At 41.7% G+C, this 18836-nt stretch overlaps 1 protein-coding gene across 2 annotated transcripts in view; it reads right to left on the bottom strand.

Annotated features, from left to right (window-relative positions):
- Nucleotides 1-1896: 1896 nt before the first annotated feature.
- CDH13 (cadherin 13) overlaps nt 1897-18836 on the bottom strand; it is a 680788-nt gene continuing 663848 nt past the window's right edge. For both annotated transcript variants that reach the window (XM_081016580.1, XM_081016581.1), the window contains exons 12-14: nt 18185-18415; nt 15824-16039; nt 1897-3344 (exon numbers count right to left, since the gene is read on the bottom strand). In XM_081016580.1, the coding sequence (XP_080872706.1) occupies nt 3337-3344; nt 15824-16039; nt 18185-18415 (455 nt within the window). In that variant the 3' untranslated portion in view covers nt 1897-3336. The remainder of the gene's footprint in view (nt 3345-15823; nt 16040-18184; nt 18416-18836) is intronic.

The following is an 18836-nucleotide window of genomic DNA, read 5'->3' as shown; positions in this document are numbered from 1 at the left end:
ACATGCTTCTGTAGACAATGTGCAAGGACTTTTTCAGGATTGCAGTCTGTCCCTTATGTGTTGTCAAAGCATTTTCCCCACACAATGCATAAAACCCAACTTATGCTGACCTGCATTGGTCCAAGTCATGGTTTTTTAATGCGCTCTGGTGCACGACTGGAGCTCCTATGAACATGGCTCAGGTGTCTTAATAGAGAGGCCACCTTCCCAACTCAAAGGGCTAAGAAGGCTGAACTGTACCCCTCCCCACTGGACTGAACAGGGAAATCATTGCAGATGGTGTAGCAACATCTGTGTATCGTTTGGCCATTGTAAATATTTGGAGTGGGGGAGCGTGTTTCTTTTAAAAAGGGCCAACATCTGGTCTTAAAGTGAATGTACAATCATGGTTGGTACAACAAAGAAGCTTGAGAGAGTGGTTTCCTTTCAAGGCACACTTGCTAGTTGGTGTAAGAGTATGAAAAACTAAATGTGCGGTTGGATTTCTTTAATGATTCATAAAAAGCTACCGTAGGAACAGAGGTATGACATAGAAGGTAACGCTTAAACATACAGCATGGTGTGTAAGTTTTTGTTCAAATCCAACCCAAAATATACAGCTGTGACATTCTCTTGCATAAGAAAGCTCTGCAATTCAAACTTTAAATAAGCAACTTTATTAAAAGAGTCTAAGACACTTACCTTACCCCTAGTTACTGTCAAATTCTATTAAAAGCCACAGTCTGTCAATTTAATATACTTCTTTCTCTTTTTTGCTGATATTTCCTTTGTTATAAAAAAAATTTGGTGTGAGCTTTGTGGATCATTTACAATTTATTAACAAGATGGACATCTTGGTACAATTAGAACTTTGCCATTTCCTTACATGCTCACCAAATAATACTCCCCCCCTTAAAAAAAGGATTCATATTCATACATAATGAACACCCTTTATTCCTACAGTTTGCAAACAAGTGTGGTTATTTTGCACGGACCAAAAGAAAGAGGGGGAAAAGAGGGAGTTTTCATTGTTAGTTTTCATTTAAACTGTGTGTGTACCTGTGTATGTATGTATATATACTATATTCAAAACAAATTTTATATATATGTATATATTTATATAACAACTTTCCCCCCACCCCACTAGGTGTGCTCAAGTGTCACTTTAATGAGAGCTAGCTTCCAAAGGCATTGAGAGAACTGGTTATTAATAGGCTGTTGAGGAACTTTTTTTAAAAAAGGGCCACCAATGGGAGATCTTGATAGGTGTTCTCATATGCATGAGTTTGAATGACACTACAGACTCCCCCACCCCTAAAGCTCATGACCGCCTGGTGCCCAACCACTGAATTCTCAAGTGTTTTCATTGTAAATTATCTGAAGGAGAAAATGCTAGATGATTGCATCAGTTTTTTGCCTATAGCAAAGTCAAAGGGCACACCTTCCGATCTCTTATTTATAATTGACACACAGGCTGTGTTCAGTTGTAATGATAAGCCAGCATCAAGATTGAACATTCCTGCATTGCTGAGAGGAAGAAGCAAATCCATAAGCCTTGGCATCCCATTACTTCTGAACGTGGGATTGTGGATCCCGCCCCCCTCAACAGCCATGATCACTAGCTAACATTTAAGCCATGGTTTGCTGTTGGTTGATGGATTGTAGATTGTTAGGGAGCAACAAACTATAATCCCTTGTTTGGATGGTGTGAGAAATCAAGCCTTCCTGATTTGTTCATCCTGCTTGCTCCAGGGGCAATTGGGCAATGTGTGCCAGTATGTTGCTTGTTCCAAATAAGCAGGGTGTGGGTGTGTGGCCTCTTGTCATGTACAAACATGGAGACTTCATTCTGATTGAGATGGAGAACCTGTGTGTGGGCAATACTACTTCACACTGGTTGTTTTTTTGGGGGGGGGCGGGGAGGTGTTTCACATGATGGAATGGTACTCAATGCAGGGAATATTCTCACATCCAAAAACAATCCATGTCAAGGAGGAAAGGCTGGGCTAGAACTCTTTCTCCCTGTTGTGTTATTATTCTATATGGAAGTATCCTTTTTCTACATTGGAATTTTCCATCATGTGAACCTACCGTCTGAAATGGGACAGTTACAAGAGCTTGGCTACCTCACTGAAGGAGTTCTCAGTGTTGGCACTCTGCCTGTGAAACTCCCTTCCAAATGAAATTGGGTCGTCCCCACTCTACCTATGTTCAGGCACATATTTAAAACTCATCTGTTTGTTCAGGCCTTTGAGGAGGTGTTAAGGAGATATCATTTGATTCTCTATCAAAATGTCATTGATGTTTTATTATTTGTTTTTTAAACAGGTGTTTTTTTTAAATAATTTTCTGCCCCGTGCTCTCTTTGGGAAGGAGCAGGATATAAAATAGATTTTTATAAAACCAGAAATATCTAAATAGATGATCCATCAGGAAGAGCTACTTTCTTTTCCCTAGAACACGGTTAAGTGTTACTTTTCCCTCACCTTCCACAGCAAGCTGAAAGAGTAAAATATTCTTGGATGTGAACAGGAAGGATGAATTAACAAAAGGTATCTTACCTTTTGGAGAATGGTACCAGACTTCTTTTCTTAAGGAAGTGCCACCAAAGTGGTCATTTCTCATGGTACCACCACAATTTGTTCTCTTTTGGTCGTGCTTCAGAGTAGACCCACTGTGACCAGTGGAACTCAAGTAACTCAGGTGCTTTGATTCAACATGTCTACTCTGAGTATGACTAATATTGGATCTCCCCTTCTATAAGCAGCTTACACAGCGTGTTGAGCTATTATTGGTATGTTGATCTGTTACCGAGCCTTTGTGCTGCTCTGCTCCATTGACCGTGAGCCTAAGGCGAATGCCATACAAAAGCTAACCCTATTGTATATCTCTTCTCTCTATATAAATATATATACATATACATACACTCATACATATACAAATACTAACCCACAGACAATTTTTTTTTAAAACAGTTGAATAGCAACAAGTCAACAGAGAGAGAGGGGAGTGGAGTCCTTCTGTAATTCTGCTCCCAGAAGATCAGATTTATGTGGTGTTTTTATTTTTATTTTGTAACCGTTCGGCGAGCAACTACATCAACCGCCCGTCTTCTTGGGCGAGGAACCCATTGGTAAAGTCAGACCGAGGCAGGAGGTTTTTTGTCAGAAACTTATCGTGCAACTGGGAGGACAGACAGAGTGAAGTTGCAAAGTGCCACATTTGGCACGACTGAGGCTTAGGAGTGAAGGAATTGTAAGAGTCAAAGGTGATCTTCTGACTGGGATGGCATATCCTTTGCTTGCTTGTCACCATGGCAACTCAATAATGTCAGCTTCAGGTGTCAGCCAGGAGTTCTTACAGACCTAAGCGATGGGCAAATAATGTGTGGTTATTAGCAAGCAGGTGACAATTATATATATATATATATATATATATATATATATATATATCCCTTTTAATCTGAAGGTTTTGCTGATTTGATTGCTTGCACATGATTAAGCAAGGCACATTAAATTACCCATGTTCAGAAGCAATTATTTATGACAATTTACAGCTGGAGGATAAAAGTTCAAAATGTTACATTGGTCAATTGCAGCCCTTGAGTAATATAGCTTCAGATATCCAGTCTAGGAAGCTGAGATGCAAAATGAGAAACAAAGCGGAGGGAGGGGGAGACATTCAGGAAATTGCAAGAGGATCCATAATCCATCAATGGATTTCTGTGTGCTATTAATGTTTACAAGGCATCAAGAACAGAAAGGGAAGGTGCTATTAATGGTCTTTGAGAGAGCATTCTTGAGCCCAGATGCTACCACCTAGAAGAGTACCCCTACCAGCATTAATTAAAACAGTGGTGGGACATGGAGAAATGCCTTCCAAAATGTTTAACGTCCGTTCAGAATAATATAGGAACAAGTCTTCCTTTACTACAGTCATTTAATACTATCATAATACCAGAATTTGGGATCATCCATTGAAACAGAATGTTGGAAGATTTAGGATAGATAAAGGAAAGCATCTCTCCACATATCACATGCTTAAACTATGAAATTCACTCCTGCAGGAGGTCACCAGCTTTAAAAATGGATTAGACAAATTCCTGGAAGAGGAGGCTGCCAGTGGTTCTATCCATAATGGAGATGTTCTACCATGAACACCAACTTCTGGGCATCACACGTGGGGAGAGTTCCTGTTGCACTTGGGTCCTGCTTGCAGGCTTCCCACAGAGGCATCTGTTTTGGTCAGATCCAGCGGGGCTTTTCTTCTTTTATTAAGAATGGTAAGTTCCTTATGTTCTTATATAAACTCACCCTTGAGTACATATTCAAGATCATTTAATATAGAGTTAACACAGCTTTAACTATCTGGGCATACTCATAATCACAGTAATAACTGCATGGATTTGTTTCATATGCTTAATGCATTTTTATGAGTGAAATGGAGATTTTAATCTGTGCTAGTTACTCCAAGAGTGAGCGGTTGAGCCCTCCCGCCCTTTTGGCTCTCAGAGGGGGAGTGATCATAAGACCATTATGTAGTAGGTCCACATTTCAATTTAGCAAGCTGCCATGCTTATGGGGCCACAGCTCTGTGCCTGAGCAAAGGGTTGCAAGGCAGAAAGAGAGATGATACCAATCACAGTGAGCTAGAAAGGGAAATGATCTGATTTGATATAAGGTAGGGGTGGGGGGAACCTGCAGCTCTCCAGAAGATGCAGGACTCCATCTCTCACCATCCCTGAATGTTGGCCATGCAGGCTGATGGGAATTGGAGTTCAAGAACACCTGAAGGCTCAAAACCTTCTCATCTCTCATGCAATGCATGTCTATGTTGTTTTGTGGGACATTGTCTCTAAGACCATGACTAAGCACACAACCACTTTGGGAACAAATAGACTGCCAGTAGAAAGAAATTGTATCAGGTAACCCCAAGAAATGGTGGCTAATTTTCCAGATTAATGGAGATTGTGAGAATATACCGTATTTTCCCCTGTATAAGACAATATTTTTTCCTTAGAAATAAAAGGCAAAAAATGTGGGTCCTCTTATACATGGATAGTGGGCAGGGGGGATTCGTGGCAGCAGCCAGCAAGAGATTGGCAGAGGCGATTGGGTGTGTGATTGGTTGCTGCAGCAAGGCCTGCTGATGATTGGCTGCGGCTGCAGCAATTGGGCAGGCGATTTACGGCAGCAGTGAGGTGTGCATGCAATTGGCTATGGTTGCATTGAGTGGGCATGTGGACTTCTGGAAACAAGTGTGCAGACATTTGGTGGCTGTAGCGAAATAGGGGTCGTCTTATACATGGGGGCGTGTTATACATGAAAAAATATGGTAAGCAGTGTGTATCTTTTAAAAAATACTAGTAATGTTCTACTTACTTTTCTGAAATGTTTTATCATCATTAATTCAAAGATGTTGGGTTGAAGCCAACCAATGTTTTCTGCTCATGTAACAAACTCTCCCCTTCCTCACTTCTACCCCCATGTGCCCCACACAACCCTCCACATCTTTTCTGGAGGGCTAGGGAAGTCTTCAGAACGATTTTGGAGAAGTGTTTGTGGGGAGAAAGGGAGGAGACGTTCTGTTGCACAAGTGGAAGTCATTCTATTTCTGTGATGACTTGGTTGGCTATAACACAATGTCTTTGTTTATCTGCCTTCCTCATCAGCTTGCAATGGACCTCTATGCTTAAAGCACAAAGAAACAAAGACTCTGGAAGATTTTTTTAAAAATCCAAATATTGTTAAAACTGTTCTTACCAGCCATACAGAAATGACACTCCCAAAGAGAAGGGGACTTACTAGCATGCAAATAATTTCACAGTTGTGGCCTCCATTTCCACTGCGCATTCCACTGACTGCTAAACATATACTGACTAAGCAAGGCCTCAATGGTTGTTACTTGTTTGCTAGATAGTTATTGCTGTTTGTTTTGAATAATTTGTTTCTGTATCTCTGATACAGGCACATTGGGCGTTGTGTGGAATACTATAATACTACTAAAAGATTTGTTTGTTAATATCACTGGTCTGTTACTCAAATCAAATTTTATGCTGAATTTCTCTAGCTCGAGAATTATGTGATTAGGGTTCCATCATTTTTGACCAAGAAACTATGCTATGTTTAACATAACATTTCTTCAAGAAAATGGCGATCATCTAAATCAAAGGTCATCTAAGTCCTCCTGGTAACCACCATAACTTCTGCTTCAAGGAAAGCAATAGATCTTGTACTGAACCAAAGCTAGGTACCCTGCACCTTTGGGGTGAATGCGATCTCATCCAGAAGAGATTGAACTACCCTACCTAGTTCACCAGCATTCTCCATTAATAGTACCTCCACCTTGTAAGTCAGTGGTGGGGAACACATGTTCCTCTGTAAATTGCTAGGTTGCAAGTCCCATAAACTCTGATCATTGGCCATTCTGGCTGGGGTCCGGGTGTGTGTGTGTGTGTGTGTGTGTGTGTGTGTGTGGAACAACAGCTGGAGGGCTGCAGCTTCCTCATCCCTGTAGTAAGGATTAAGTTTTTACTTTGTTAAACTCTATCAATTCCTGAACTAGCTCCAGACATTGGAGTATCAATTCTAGTGCCTCCCTGAACTTGAAATACTGGAACAAAATAAATAGGTTTGTATGTCAGCTGCACACTGGGGTTATCTCAGCCAAAACCTCTGGATGACCTCACCCATTTTAATGTACAGTGGTACCTCGGGTTAAGTACTTGATTTGTTCCGGAGGTCTGTTCTTAACCTGAAACTGTTCTTAACCTGAAGCACCACTTTAGCTAATGGGGCCTCCCGCTGCTGCCGTGCCGCCGGAGCATGATTTCTGTTCTCATCCTGAAGCAAAGTTCTTAACCTGAGGTATTATTTCTGGGTTAGCGGAGTCTGTAACCTGAAGCGTATGTAACCCGAGGTACCACTGTATTTATTAACAATCATAGAAAACAAAACAGAACCTTGTGGTGACCAAAGGTGATAGAGTAGAAGAGCAGTCTCCTAGCACCACCACCTGGATCCAGCCTTCCAGATGGGAACGGAGCCACTGAAGAGTGACAGCTTGTATATCCATTCCAGCCAGGTGGCCCAGAAGGATACCATGGCTGAAGGTATCAAGTGCTATTGGGTGATGATGAAAATGAATTGACGTGATAGCACTTCCGCTGTTCTTTTCACAGTGCAGGTCAGGCCATCCTCCAGAGTAATGGAGGCAGTTTCTTTTGCAAAACCAGGTCTTAAGACTGGAATGGACTTATATGATCAATTTCATTCAGAAAATTTTAAGAACTGAATGAGGCCAATGGTCGTCTAGTTCAGCAATATGTTCTCACAGTGGCCAACTAGATGCCTTAATGTGAAGTCTAAAGACAGAACCTGAGCAGAAGAGCACTCTTCTCACCTGTGGCTTCCAGCAGTTGGCATTGATAAGCAATACTGCCAATGACTGTGGAGGCAGAGCATAGCCATGAAATCAGCCATCCATGAATTTGTTTAATTCTCTTTTAAAGCCATTCAGGTTGGCTCTAGTAATATACAGTCATTTGGCTGATAAGGATAGATGTTCAAGTTTGCTAGCTGATCACTCAGTTTCTTCAGGGGGGAGAAGCACAATTACCCTCTCTCCAGATATTTATTGAATTAATCTTCAGATGATTAAAAACATGCACTTTCAGCATAAGGTTCAATAAAACCTGACTGCTACTGAACAGGGAGATGGGAAGCTGATCAGAATCAAAGCACTAACAAGACAGTCAGCAGTGTTCAGGTTGCTGATTTACCCACATTCCCTCCCACATTTCCAGTCAGGAAATTCATGACTGCTTTTTTAAATGCCAGAGTGCTTTCTTCTATACCAGCAATGGAGAACCTCAGGCCCAATCTGGCCCTTGGGACTCTCCTCAGGACACGCCCCCTCCCAAACCCTGCCTTACACCCTCTTTGTGTGCCTTTTGGCTAATTGGAATGTGCCCTTGAACTGTGATAATTTTTCTTTACCTGGTAAAGGGATGTTTGAATATGTGTAGCAACAAGCCTCCTGTGCAAATATAATTGAGAATTCCAGTTGCTGGAAACTGCAGGAGGGGCGAAGGCTCTTGTGCTCATGTCCTGCTTGTAAGTTTCCCACAGGTCTCAGGTTGGCCACTGTGAGAAGAGGATGTGGCACTCGATGGGCCACTTGCCTGATGCAGCAGGCTCTTACTATGTTCTTGTGAAGGAAAAGGCAGCGATTTTGGGGCTAGCCACCTCAGTGGTGAGTCAAGGAGGGAAAGGGTTAGCTGAAGAAAAGGAGAGGCTATACACTTGGTGATATAGTGATTAATGGGGGAAGGAAGACTGCTTAAACAAGTAGATCTTAGAAGGACTCTGAGGATATGAAAGGCGCTAAACTCCTCTGAGTGAAGAGCTCACTAGGTATTTTCTGACAGCAAGAGAACCCTTAGGACTTTGAAGATCCTTGAGATCCATAGTGGGAGCTCTCACATATATCTAGAGTTGGCAATGTCACCAGTGGCTAATCATGAAAATGCTACTCTGTAGAAACAATATTACACAATCAGGGAATGTAACTGAAGGTGGGAAGTTGAAAGAAAAGAAAGCACCACGCGGCCTTGGCAGCAAATAAGAAATCAGCTGGTGTAGCTTTAATTTGGAATGCTGAAAGTCCTCCAACACTGCTGCAGTTTGGAATATCACACACTGAATACTGAATCCCATGGAAGACAAGGAGATAAATTGGGTTAGATAAAAAATTGATAAACTTGAGCAGACTGAAATTGTGATTTTCTGTGGCCTCCCTGCCAGCAGAGCAGCAGCCAAAATTTGTCAAGTAAATTATCTTCTGTGAATTATTGGCTGGTTTTAGCTATAGACTGTTTTAAAACAATTCAGAAAATGACTCGGCAGTCATACGCCTGACATTAATAAACCGCCCAGAAAAGAAACACAGTCTATTACAAACCAGTAATTTAGCTCTGTCAAAACCAGGGAATATTAAACATTTCCCCCCTCAAGATACACCACATAAGGCATCAAGGTTTAATCTTCTCAAGTGCTGCTTTCACTTCTGAGGAAAAGCTGATAAAAAACAACAACTGGATCACATAGTAGGAATATTTCCAAATGATCAAGTATTTATGCCTTATGGATACACTTATCTTTCACATTTATTCACCGTCTCTTTTCCTCTTTATGTGGATATGTATGCATAGAATACATATTTCCTATATGTATTTATTTCTTGTGTGAAATCATCCACAAGTTCCTGGCTTCATCCATTCATTTCAATGGAGTGTAAATATATAGGATCAGCAAGCTTCATGTGGCTGCTAAGAAACTTCTTGTGCAGGGGTAGCCAACACAGTGCCCTCCAGAAGCTATTAGGCTCCAAGTCCCATCAGCCCTAGTCAGTGTGTGACCCATGTGACGATGCCATTTGCAATCTGACACCTGGAGACTGTCAGGTTGGGGGAGGCTGCTTTGCTCCATTAACTGTTCCCCCAAATTCTGCTCGCTTGAGACTCAAATAGATTTAAATCATCCAATTAATGAAATGTTTAATGGTTTACGTCTTCTGGATTTGTAGACTGGAGGGGGAAATGAGACTATATTGCATCTTAGGTCTTCTGGTTCATTGCTGAAATGGGAAAGAGTGGCATCATCATAAGTAGGGGGCGGGTGGATGCAGAGGACTCACCAGGGGGTGAAGTCTTACCAGGAATTGTCACTTCAACTGGAAGGCTTGAGGAAATTAATAGATAGTTAAATACAAGGATATCTTTGAGGTTTATTTGCAATCAGAGTCCTGGCATCTGTGTGATGCGCCATTTCCCAGCACACCTGAGGCCTTTCACACTTAGTTTGACAAATTAATTTCAATGCAGACTCCACAAAACTCATTTAGTCTCTTCACATCGAGTTCAGTCTTTGCCTCCTCACTTTCCGGCAGGGTAATGGAGTGTTTTACTTATCGCTGCCAAAGTCAAACTTTGCAGTTTGCGGACCTGGCTAGACCCCAAGGCAACTTGGAAAAGGGAGAGCACTAAAGGTTGCTTAGACTGACTTCAAAATGACTGAACAATTCTTTGCTCCTGTAGCTCATTTCAAAGTGCTCATATCTATTCAAAAATGGGCAGGAAATGTGGGGCACCAACTTTTGTGTATGGTAGAACTATGTGCAAATGGGCTCTTGAAATCCTCTGCTCTATTTCTAGAGTCTGGAAGGAACATTTCACCCAATTTCTCTAGGGGGCAAGATAGATTTCTAAAGGTATTCACTATTATCTGTGGCTTATCTTTTTCCATGCTGGCTGGGGCTTGCAGGAGTTGTGTTTCCAAAAATCTGAATGGCACCAGGTTGAGGAAGACTCCTGTTCCAAGAGTAGCTAACATGTGACCCATAAGCTGCTGCTGGACCCCATCATCCCTGACTGTTGGCCATGCCAGCAGAAGCTGATGGGTGTTGGTGTTCAACAGGGCTGGCATTTTGCCACTTGAGGCAAAATGCCACCTCGCTGTGACCTGTCACCACCACCAGTGGAGAAGTGGCACCGTTACTGGCATTGATTTCCAGTGAGATCTCACCAAAGTCTCATGAAATCTGGCACACTCCATGAGATCTCATGGAAGTCCAGTGAAATCTCCTGAGATGTCACCAGAAAGCAGCACCGACCCCAGCACCTCTTCTCCATCAGAGGTGGTGGGGCAGGCAGGGTGCCCATGAGGTGGTTGCTTCACCCTGCCCCAATGGGCGGACTGGGCCTGATGGTCAATGAGATATTGGGGGGGGGCACAGCTTAGCTGTCCCATGCACCTGTAATGGCTGTGTGAACTCTGGGTACACCCTTTCTGTGGGTGTCCTGATTGCACATAATCCCAGCATGTGAGCTGGAGTTCACAAACTGGGAACTCTTTACAGTCAATGATGAATGACATTCTTCATACAGGAAGTGAGTGTCTCTTTTTAGGGTGTGGCGGAAAGCATGTCTCTGCTCCTAAATCAGCTTGCAATTAATTGCTGTACCCATGAGTAATGTGCAGCATACTGCGTAGAGGAACCACCAATGCAGTTTTAAGCCACTCTTGTACAGCAACTGGTCTATGTTAAAAGTCCAGCGAAGCTCACCATACAAATCTTCTTCCTAGAGAAGTCCTCCCAGCACCAACATAACATTGTCATTGTTTTAATGCCAGTAAAAGATTCTGTTTTTGTTTCTCTGGGAATTTGAAAGTGTTAATAACGTGATATTCCACTGCTAAAATAAGTTGTTTTAAATAATGTTTATGTATTTTTTAACATTTACTTTGGTCATTAATTGCTTTTGGGCTTTTTTTGTAGGAACTGATAAACACACTGAACAAGCCTAGATGACCTGCAGAGACCTAGGTTTGCCTACCCAGAAATTCCAGAGCACATTTTGATCCTGAGGGCCAGTGTGGTGTAGTGGTGAGTGTTTTACTTGGACCTGGGAGACCAGGGTTCAAATCCCCATTTGGCCATGAAGCTCACTGGGTGGCCTTGGGCCAGTCACTATCTCTTAGCCTAAGTTACTTTGTTGTTATGAGAATAAAATGGGGAGGAGGAGGACTATGCCTTAAGCTCTTGGGGGGAAGGAGGGAGGATATAAATGCAATAAAACAAACAAACAAAAATAGGGTCTGTATCCAATGTTAGATCTACTCAGGGTAGACCCACTGAAATTAATGGACATGACTAAGGGCAGATCCACACCATACATTTAAAGCACACCCAACTCACATTTAAAGCACACGACTTCCCCCTAAGAATACTGGGAACAGCAGTTTCTTCCTCACAGAACTTCAGTTCCCAGAATCCTTAGCAACTTACATCTCCCAGGATTCTTTGGGGAAAAGTTAGTTTGAAATCTGTGTTTACCTACAAGAGAGCCTTACCCCATATATGCCCATTCAACCATTGCAATCGGCAGAACTGGAACTGCTACAGGTGGCATACAAAATTGTACCTGTTCCACATTTATACACACTCTTTTAATATGGCTGCAGCTATACTTTGAAACTTCCTGCCTATTGAGATCAGTCAGGCGCCTTCACTGTACTCTTTTTTTTGGAGCCTGCTAAAACTCTTCTTTTTTTTTTAGACAAGCCTACCCAGGTGTTTAGAAAGTTGATGTGAGTTTCCATCTGTTTCTAGTCTATTGTTATTTAACTCTTCAAAAGACTTCAATTATTACTGTCAATTCTTTTCATTGATAATTTATTTATGAAATAAATAAATATGCAGTGGATGTGCTTTAAATGTATGGTGCAGCTCTGGCTTAAGTCCATTAAGTTTGATGGATCTATTCTGAGTAGAACTCAGTTGTGGAATACTAGCTTTCTCCCTTCACATAGTTGATGCAGCTGGAATCCATCCCATCTACTGCTAGGGGCAGTCACTGCATATGCTGTTCCGATATTATTTGCCATCCTGCAGTTTTTCAGAGCAGTTAAACTCATTCAATGCCCCCCAACCCAAATAAAATAAAAACCTCAACCACATATCATTCCACTGACTTCCTGAACATATCTGAAGCTTAGATAATAATTGCTTCATTTAAATGATAATACCAAGATGTTTTGTTCTGGCAAGAGATTCACAAAGGGCTCATAGTCGTACTGAATGGCTCACACATTGTGCTATCTCTCCTCCATTCCAGATTGTCAAACGTATGCACGCAGGCACAAAATTTGGCGTGGAAAGCAAAATCCTCACTTGACAGAGGGATTTACCTCCCAGGCAGAAGTGGCTCATAAAGTATAAGCACCAAGAGCGAAGCCAAGCAAGTAAGCAGGTTTTTTTCCTCTCCCTCTTTCTGAATGTGCGAGCAAAAATTAAGCCCATAATTTTGCCACCAGTGATGGGGATATTTCATCTGCTCAATACACATTAAGGGTCTCTCATGTTTTTCTTTTCTTTTTTACAGCACCGTAATCTTTGATTATTCTGATAAATATTTGGACTGTGGGAGAGCTTGTGGCAGTTTTAAAATGAGCCACCTCCATGTGTGGAATCGGGAGAGAGAAAGAAAGAAAGAAAGAAAGAAAGAAAGAAAGAAAGAAAGAAAGAAAGAAAGAAATGTTTGGCAATGTAGCAAAGTGGTGAAAGGTGGGTAAGAAACCCAAAAGCAATAACATAAAATAATCCTTGGGCTGCAATTCTAACCTCACCTACCTGAGAGTAAGCACCATTCAATTCAATGGGACTTATTTCTGAGTAGATGTGGTTAGATGGCTCTTTGACCTGATTTCTCTGTTACTTTCTGCAGAGACTAACAGTGGCATCCAATGACTAACTTAAGTCCATTAATTTCAAAGGGTCTATTCTGAGTAGAATTTAGTTGGATATACAGTGGTACCTCAGGTTAAGTACTTAATTCATTCTGGAGGTCCGTTCTTAACCTGAAACTGTTCTTAACCTGAAGCACCACTTTAGCTAATGGGGCCTCCCACTGCCACTGCACGATTTCTGTTCTCATCTTGAAGCAAAGTTCTTAACCTGAGGTACTATTTCTGGGTTAGCAGAGTCTGTAACCTGAAGTGTATGTAACCTGAAGCATATGTAACCCGAGGTACCACTGTAATCCTAAATTGTTAAACCTGTGGAAATACTGCAGAAAGCTGCTTTCATCTGTAGCCATTATTGTTGTACAGTGGTACCTCGGGTTACATACACTTCAGGTTACATATGCTTCAGGTTACACACTCTGCTAACCCAGAAATAGTGCTTCAGGTTAAGAACTTTGCTTCAGGATAAGAACAGAAATTGGGCTCCGGCGGCGTGGCGGCAGCAGGAGGCCCCATTAGCTAAAGTGGTGCTTCAGGTTAAGAACAGTTTCAGGTTAAGAACGGACTTCCGGAATGAATTAAGTACTTAACCTGAGGTACCACTGTATCAGGTTGACAAGAGATTAACTGACATCAAACTGTGTTCATGTGAACACACAACATTTCAAGGCAGGGTGGGTCAGGGGTGCACACACAAGACCTGCCCCCAGTTCCTGTACACCCATGCCCCCATGCATGCAGGCCTTATCCTATGTTGTTAACAGAAGGCCTGCAGTTGTTGTGGTACTTATGTTCAATTGTACAAGAGTAGAAATCTCCGCATGACCAGCAGAGTCCCCCACTGAACAGAGAGTTCTGCTCACATTCAAGCAGATCAAATTCAGTAGGTCAGGGGTGAGAAGGCATGGCTAAATCACACTTGGAATATTGCAGCTTTAATGCACTGTCCATTGTGTGTCTAGATTAAGGTTACCAGATTTTTTTCAATGAATCCGGGGACACTTTTCAACTTCAATGGATTTTGTATGGGGACTGATCTGATAACCTTAGTCTAGATCTGTGGTTCCCAAAGTGGGTGTTCTGCCTCTTGGGGTGCAGTGGGGGCACTAAGAAGTAAGAGGGGAGCACTGATGGTGTAAAGACTATCAGACTCATATCACTGGATCAAGTTCATCAATTTTGTTGAATTAATTGCTTTACTTGGATTTTGAATAATTGTGAAATAAATTGTTACTATTTGACTTTGTCGGTGTTCTTATCTTCCCTAGTGGGTTGTGCAAACTGCTATTATGACTGATGCTTTTTATAGGGTAGGGTGAGAGGAGGGCACTTGGAACCGAGAGGGTCATAGCCTGAAAAAAAAAATATGTAAGTCTAGGAATGGGGGTGGGGAGAGAAATCTGATGCCTTCTGGTTGTTGTGGGACTTAATAACTCTCATTATTCTCAAGACTTGCTCATGCTGGATAGGGCTGATAGGAGTTCAGGGTCACAGGCTCCCCACCACTGCTTTATATACACTGTAGTCTAAAACTGTTATTTTTCGGTTGATAATCTGCTTTATGCCTTCTCTCAATGAGCATCATTCATTTCCCTGTTGCTTGACTTAGAGCCGAGTCGGCATATCTGAAATTAAGAGCTGTCATCCATCAGAGGCAGGCCTAGAGTCAACACACAGCACCCTTTGAAGCCACTGCATCCTAGCAAGGCTCCTCAGAACTGTTGCCTCTGCTGAGCATAAGGCAGCTAGAAGCTAACTTCCCAGAGAGTGACACTGTGGCAGGTGTAGGATGTGAAACACATAGCAGTCAAGTACAACATGCTTTGTACCAGCCAGGAGAAAACTTCCTGTTTCCTCCTGAGCTGGGACAAACTTCATTTGCATGTGACTAGATGTGGGCATGGCCTAATCTGGGCAAGAGGGACATACCTCCTTCTTTTGCTCCTCTTCTCCATTTTGCTTTTCTACATGTGAGCAGAATTGACTGCCTCTTCGCAGTCACTTGGGACTAACTCCCTTATGGGATAGTTCCACATAGTAACTTAAGTCTGCCTTCAGGGATCCAGTTGTGAACTGATTATACCGTGCGTAAACTACTTTTATAGTGACTTTAATAAGATTGACCTGTCTACTGTTTTTAAGAGGGATAAGAAGGGATCTTATCAGGAATATTATATAGTGAGGCTCAGACGAGCCTGCAACAAGCTAACCGCTGTGCAAATTTAAAAAAGGGGAATGTATGGAAGTCTGCTAAGATATAGAATATAACATATCCTCTCCTGCCTCTCTAAACATCCCCACAGCAGGTGCCCTGCAGTATTCTGGGAAAATGGCAACCCATGGCTGGCTGCTACTTCAGCTAGATAGGATCATGGCTGGATGACGAGGGTGGGGCGGGGTGGGATACTGATGAAAGAGGTCCCACTCTGAATGAACTTCCCCCTGCTTCTTCATCCCCATCAGTGGCATGAACGCATCAATCAATAGAACCAGGTTAAGTGTCAACTAACTCTACTGTTAGACATTTTCGGGAAACTTACAATATAAACTGAAGAGTGAAATGAAGAAGAGGACCATGCTGAGGTGAAGGGTCGAAGATGCGCTGCAGTCCATTTTGTATTTTGTGCAGGAACACACTTGGATTTTCAGTTCTGTATTGTTAATAAGAGGCGGTTTCCCCGAGTCGGTCACCAAGATGGGGATGTTGTAGTTCGCCTTCTTCAAGTTTTGTGGCAGGATGAGCTGGGCATGGGTGTCTGAAATGAAAGAGGAAACAACAATTAGGGAACATTAAAAGAAGCTTAGACGTCTTGTAAATATGTCTTTCTCTGCCCAGGTTCTTCCTGGTTTAAATGATTATTGAATTCCTACCATAATCTGCATGTATAGCATTGTTATACTGCTTTTTATAAATGTTGTATCTGTTTTTATACTGCCTTATTGTTTCTATGAATGTTGCATATACCGTTTTGATCTTTTAAAGCCTTAAGAAGTTTAGAAATTCTTTCAAATAGATAGACAAATTCCTTAGAGAAACCCACAAATATCAAGTTCCTGAAGCATTACCTCCATCACCCATTCTTATCTAAAGAAAGGAGGAAAAATAAGTTTTGAAACCAGTGTAGCAAAGGCAGTTCCTGAACTGCTGCAAAGAATGTAACTCAAAACATAAATAAAATTCTGAACATAATTTAAATTGCGAATAAAACTCAGTTCCAGAGACTAATCGGCACAGCAAAAATCACACAAGAATTACTTTCTATGAAACACAGTAGAAAGATAACAGATGCTGCTATTATTATTAATGTTACTACAGCAAATATAAACATCTAGGATTCCACCAAGCAGCGTAAAGAGATGGCAGAATTACATCATTAATTTTCTTATTCACATGCATTGCAAAAGCAAACCATTCTGATCCAAAATTATTCCTCTTTTGACTCCACTTAGCCAGTGTTATTTTATGTGTCAACATTTCAACTAAAGCCATATCCCAACCCTTTTTATATTAATGTTTTTTCATAGCTCCTTCCAAAAATGGGTAACCATTAATTCTGCTTCCATGATGACCTAACGTAGCAACACTTCTTAAGTTTGTATTGCTATCTGAGAAAATGTTTAACAAAGCTAAACAACAATCTGGCTCTGTATGCTGATAGATCTCAAACCATTACTAAAGCTCAGTGAAGGCCAGAATGTGTCTATTTGCAATCATAACTGAGCAGGTAGAAAGGCATCTGCTGAGGAATGGCTTCAGCAGGAGAAAACATATGACAGGGAAACACTTCTCCCCACACCTGCAATTTCATGAGAATAGAAGCCCACCAGGTGTGCTAGTCATTGCATTGCATTGCATGGGATGGCTGTAATGCACTGAGCTGGTTCAGACTCCCTGAGTGTTCATTTTCTACTAAGGAAGTGGCAAAATTTCCCACACACTGTAACAGAAGATAATTCAACGCACTTCAGAGGCGCAGCAAAACTTAAGGACTCCCTCAGCAGAAATCTGTCAGCCTCTTGACTTCCTTTGTGTCACTGAATTTTTGGACAGCTTTTATAACAGTCTGAGTCAACCTCAGAGCCTATCAGGGAGACTTTGGCCAGGATTTGTGTATTGTGGCCAAAGGCGGTGCTTTCAACAATAGCATCAGAAAATTCTTACTGCTTGGCCATTTCCCACGACCAAGATTTAGTTGGACTGTCTTCAGGTTGTATTTCAGCACATTGGTCCCACTTTCAAATGAGCCTCAGGTGCCTTATAGCTTTTCAAACAAAACAGGGGCACTTGAATGAAGCGGGAAGCTGCACATCTGCCACACCATACAAATTACACAAATTGCTCCCCACAAAAATTCCTGGGAAATGTAGATTTAATGGTGCTGGGAAATGTAGCTCTGGGGAAAATGGTATGCTTCAACCATGCAAAAATTGTGCTTTACATATATGGTGTGTATGTGTGATCCAAGCTTTTTTGTGAGGCGGAGGCAGACTTGGAAGCAAAACACAAATCCCAGAAGGAAGAAGAGGAAAATATGAAGAAAATGCTTAGTAACAAAGTTTAATGCTGTTTGGTACTACTGGTATTGCTAGCTAGGGATGATGGGGGAGGTAGTCCAAAAACAGCTGGAGACCCAAGTTTGGGAAACTTGTTATAATATATTGAATTGGAATCTCAGACATAAGTACTGAGAAATTTTTAAGGATGCCCAGTTTTATATATAACAGTTAATTACAGATAAGAAAGCAGCCTTAGATATAATGGAAATATCGGACAGAATGGTTGAGAAATTTAACAATGATCCATTTTGTGGATAACAGTTGGGATGGATAAAAGGTGTGGGGAGGAGAGAGAACTTAAAAGATTGAATAATGGAAGGGAGTACTATTTCTAATATACTTACTGTTGATTCTTGTGATTTTCCATACTTTATCTTGTCCAGACTGCTTGCTCAACTCAAATTTAAATGGTTCGGCATTAGGATGAATATCCTTGTCTAAGGCTCCAAAGATGACCTTCACATCTTTCGCATCTTCACAGACAGATGAAACCGCTTGATAAAGAGAGGGGGCGTTGTCGTTAACATCTTCCAAAGTAATCTGCAGTGTCCCTGTCCCTGTTGCAGGAGGGCTACCTATGGAAAAAGTAGCAGAGTTTTGTGAATTGGACATTTATGTACACTGTACAGTGGTACCCTAGTTTATGAACTTAATCCGTTCCGGAAGTCTGTTCTTAAACCAAAGCATTCTTAAATGAAGGCGTGCTTTCCCATAGCAGTGGGGGACTCAATTTACAAACGGAACATACTCAACAGGAAGTGGAACATGTTCTTATTCCAAGGCAAAGTTCACAAACCAAAACAACTACTTCCGGGTCTGCAGCGTTCTTAATCCAAGTTATTCATAAACTAAGCTGTTCTTAAACCAAGGCACCACTGTATTGCATGATCAAGACATCCATCAGCCAATGCTATACATTTTAAATGCTGTGTTTCCTTCTGGTGAGCATTGGCCTGTCTATATGCACTCACTATTTTCATCCCCACTGCATTCTAC

The sequence above is a fragment of the Podarcis pityusensis genome, assembly GCF_964106645.2.
Source record: "Podarcis pityusensis genome assembly, chromosome: 8".
Taxonomy (NCBI): Eukaryota; Metazoa; Chordata; class Lepidosauria; order Squamata; family Lacertidae; genus Podarcis; species Podarcis pityusensis.
The sequence above is the reverse complement of the archived record's forward strand: the minus strand, read 5'-3'. Positions and strand labels throughout refer to the sequence as shown.